Source organism: Octopus bimaculoides, chromosome 17, assembly GCF_001194135.2.
Source record: "Octopus bimaculoides isolate UCB-OBI-ISO-001 chromosome 17, ASM119413v2, whole genome shotgun sequence".
NCBI lineage: Eukaryota > Metazoa > Mollusca > Cephalopoda > Octopoda > Octopodidae > Octopus > Octopus bimaculoides.
The window spans coordinates 48,880,006-48,884,540 of NC_068997.1; the positions used below are offsets into that span (position 1 = coordinate 48,880,006).

At 38.5% G+C, this 4,535-nt stretch overlaps 1 protein-coding gene across 1 annotated transcript in view; it reads left to right on the top strand.

The window, feature by feature from the left end:
- Positions 1-4,535, top strand: part of LOC106868212 (uncharacterized) — a 17,054-nt gene that overhangs the window by 11,278 nt on the left and 1,241 nt on the right. Inside the window, exon 8 of the mRNA XM_014913375.2 lies at positions 4,488-4,520. Within this exon, the coding sequence (XP_014768861.2) occupies positions 4,488-4,520 (33 nt within the window). The remainder of the gene's footprint in view (positions 1-4,487; positions 4,521-4,535) is intronic.

A 4,535-nucleotide genomic window follows, 5' to 3' on the forward strand; every position in this document is an offset into this window, starting at 1 on the left:
ATATATATATATATATACATCTAAGTCTGTATGAAAACATGTTCTTCTTTCCTACGGATATATCATCCAAGCGTACACCTATCTATCTATCTATCTATCTATCTATCTATCTATCTATCTATCTATCTATCTATTTATCTATCTATCTATCTATCAGGGGTCTTCCACACACTTTTCATGTATTAAATTCACTCACAAGCTCATTGTTCGGCACATGGATAGTGGGGTAGAAAAACTTGCTAAAGATCTCTCGCACTATACACAAAACCCCAAACGACATGATTGCAACTACGGCTGAATTACAATTTCCTTGATATTAGATTTAGCGTGTAAAGATAGGGGACGACCGAACTGGTCAGTGAAAAGCATACATAAGACAATGACACAAAACAATATGAATTGGAAATTAAGTCCTGACTTGGAATCTGAATTGCGTGATAAAGTGTCATAAAATGGCTGACATTGATACTGACGTGTTTGTAGAACGACATTTTGCTTATTTATTGTTATATAATACAAAGTAAAGCTGCGTGAAACTACATGATTTTATGTTATGTACTTTTGACACGTAAATTTTCAATAGCATAACTTTCTCTTCAAGGATTCCTTTCAAGCAAGTACGATGTTGAGAAGTATATGAAGGGGGTGGGGCTGAAATGTGGTTTGCTTCTTAATTTCTTTTGTTTTTAATTGATTAAAATAGCCAATGGTGATAATGGCAAATCAATCCAGTAAACCTTAAGAAATGAATCTGGCTTCATATGTAAACACACAGACACAGACACAAGCACACACAGACACACACAAACATAGAAACATACATACATACACACATACATACACACATATATGCATACACACATGCATGCATACATACATAGATACATATATACATACAAACATACATGCATACATTAATAACTACCTACCTACCTACCTGCCTGCCTACATGCATACATGCATACATACGTACATATATATTTATTATTTCTATGCATGTATGTATCTATGCATGCACGTATATATATATATATATATATATATATACGTTCGTGTGTGCGTGTGTGTGTGTGTGTGTGTGTGTGTGTGTGTATGTGTGTGTTTCCATGCATTATCTACCGCCATTTCTTGTTATATCACCAGTTCCCTAGTTACGCTGCGTTCTGCCGCTCCACCCTCACTCATTCTATCTCGCACACTCGCTCTCCCTTTCTCTCCCCACTCTCTCTAAATATAATATACAATTTAATCTCCACTTCGAAGTAGATCTTAGTAATTTATTGGAACCAACAAGTCATGTGGAAACATCTTCTATTCTGCTTTGGTAAGTTCACTTTGTCTTTGTCATTTCTGTTGGTATTGATGCTATTCTTGTACAATATTTCATCAGCTTGGGCCCCGCAGACCTGACTATCGCGTGATTTATTTTATTTGCGTGACATAGTCTATCTAGGAGCACATTATTCCATGTAACCTTCATGTTTTTAAAGACGACAATAGGCCCCATAATAATGGCAGATTTAGTTGCTCTTTCCGGCAGGTTAAAACACTTTGTAAATAAATCCTTAGATGAATCGATTAACATTAGGCTGAAATTGGCCCAACTATACTCAGGTCGGGTTTAATATAGCAGGCCTAAAATAAAAGACCTTGCATCTATGACCATTGCATCTGTCCTTGGTCAGTTATAAGGTGTCAAGAATTTCGTCATCGAATCGACTCTTTTCAGTTAAGATTGCAGAATAGAATTTCGGGTACGTTTGACTTCTGTTTCCTCTCACCTCAACTGTATGGCTTAAACGTAATGTCGACCTTGGTGACGTTTGAACTGAAGACACTGAAAACGGAAACAGAAATCCTAAGGTATTCTCTCTTGCAGTAAATCACCAGTATTGTGTAGCCCCAAACCCAACCCTCATTGGATACTCACTTATGCTCAAATGCATTCCAACCGTGATCATTCTGTATATTTTCTAAGAATACTAAACCCGCAACTACATTATTCAATAAATTTATTTTTCTAAAACAGGCATATGGCGTAGTGGTTGAAAGCGCGGGCTACTAACTCCAAGATTCCGAGTTCGATTCCGGACAGTGATCTGAATAATAATAATAATAATAATAACAACAACGATGATGATGATGATGATAAAGATGATGATGATGATGATGACATCGAAAACTACCTTAGGAATGAGGACCCAGGTTCGAAATTTCCCCAAGACACCTGATGAAGGCTGGAGGGTATATCAGCCGAAAAATTGTGTTAACAACAAACAAATGTAAATAATGTAAATAATGTACATGATTCCTCATCTCTTAAATATAGAACTGTATTGTTGTTGTTGTTGTTTAGCCCCAGGCTCGTCCTGACTTAGAAAACGCATCATCAAAGTTGTTTCAGTCATGGAACTCTCATCTTGTGGTCATCTAAAAAAACGTTTTCTTGTGTATCCCTCCGTTTTTAAGAAGGTAGAGATTGAATTAATACAATTTGGCTGCTGTTTGTAACACAGCGACTGATCATGTAGAATCTCCCGCGTTGATGTCGACTAGTTGCCATAGAAATATTTTATTCCATTTCTTCTTCTTCTTCTTCTTCTTCTTCTTCTTCTTCTTCTTCTTCTTCTTCTTCTTCTTCTTCTTCTTCTTCTCCGTCTTCTTCTCCATTTATTTCTTTTTAATTATTTTTATTTCATCTTGTTGAAAATACTTCTTGATAAGAACGATGAAAGAAAAAGCGATGCTTACTTTCAGTGTGTTTAACGAAAAATGGATGAGAACTGCGAGACTGGCGAAACTGCAGAGATCTTCCCCTGAACTTGCTCTTCTCAGTTGAAGGAATTGGGAGAGCGAACAGTGGCAGAGTAATCTGAGGCTAGCCTTCTCCCATATTAGGAAATATTTTTCGTTTATTTGTTGAACAGCTTTCTGAGAATTTCTTTTGATCCTTTATTTTTCTTAGCCTCATTTCACACGATGCAAACCCGGCAGTTGTTTTGTGTTGTATGTTCGTATTTTGTACTTGTATTGTCCTAAATGAAACCCCCCTCCTTTTCATCATCATCATTATTATTATTATTATTATTACTATTATTATTATTATTATTATTATTATTATTATTATTATTATTATTATTATTATTATTATGTATGCTGCGGAGTACGTCAGGCGTGTTTTTGAACGCACGAAATAATTCCTCGTTAATTTCATTGCGTACACCCGTTTGAAATTGTCTTTTGGTTGGAATTTTCACCCCAAGTGGTAACTGAAAATTTTAGGAACCCGTTACTGGGTCAGTTGTGGCTGTTTTGCCCCTTAAGGGGAAAATTTCGGCCCTCCTGAAAATTGCTCGAGAGGCATTAAGAACAATAATTTTATTAAGACGGCGGTATCTTCCTTAAAACTTTTCAAAGGCAAATCAATTCCTCCCCCAGCCTTCTTATAGCTGAAGACTTCCCTCCGCTTCCTTCTCTTACCAAAAATTGTGCAGGAGAAGGGGAGGAGACAAAAGAGATGGAAACGGACAGAAGGAAGAGGTCATTAGTGAAAAAATGTCTATGACAACAATAACGGCAGCATCAGAAGTGGTGGTAGTGGAAGTGACGAAAGCGGTGGGGATAGTGGCAGGATAGATAGCAAATATGGAAGCAGTAACGACAGTAGCAGTAACAGTAGCAGAGAAGCAATTCAGGCAGTGGCGGCAGGAGCGACGATAGCGGTGGTAACGGAGTGCTTCGAGGCAGCGGTGGTAGTGGCGATGGTAGCAACAATGAAAGTGGCTTTCCCATCCCCACCAAGAGTAGTAAGACGTTTTTTGCCGGCGTCTCAAAAGAGCATTTTACACTCTCCCTAGGAAATCAAACCTCTAACAAAAGCTATCACCACCAGCACAACCAACACCACCACAACCCCACATCACCTCCAAAAGAATGCTTTTGGAAGAACTGCTAAACTCTCAGACCCCGAATTCTGTGTTAGTGAGGAGAGCAAATAAAGATGTCATGGCCCTCATAACTCGAAATAAAGAGATTGAGAGAGAGGGAGCAATAAAGACACCAAAACGCTTAAATTGCCGGAAGAGCTTTTGTTAGTGCGTGTGCCACCAACAACGTACAAAAACATTGGGGACGGAGCAGCCAGGTTTCTTCCGATGTTTGGAGATTTTTCCTGAGACATCTCGCTCTTTAGTTCTAGCAGGCGATCGGAACACCATCCTGGATGCACGCCTGGATAGTGTGGGGTTAGCTGATAGGAGAGGGGGAGTGCAAAGGCGTCACAAACCAGGTGCCTAGCTGCAGGCCCACGAACTTCACCTAATTAATCTTTGATCCTGTCACCGCTTCGTACTCCCTTGAAGTAGAGCCGAGAGTAAAACCAACTCGAAAACTAGAAGTCACAGCTCTACTGTTGTAGTGAAGGAGCTTGTAGATTAATACTAATTTTATTTCTTTATCATAGTACATATATCATCTTCTCATTTCAGTATTGAATATATTGCTGAAGGCCCAGGGAACAGGTATGTAAGTTGAGA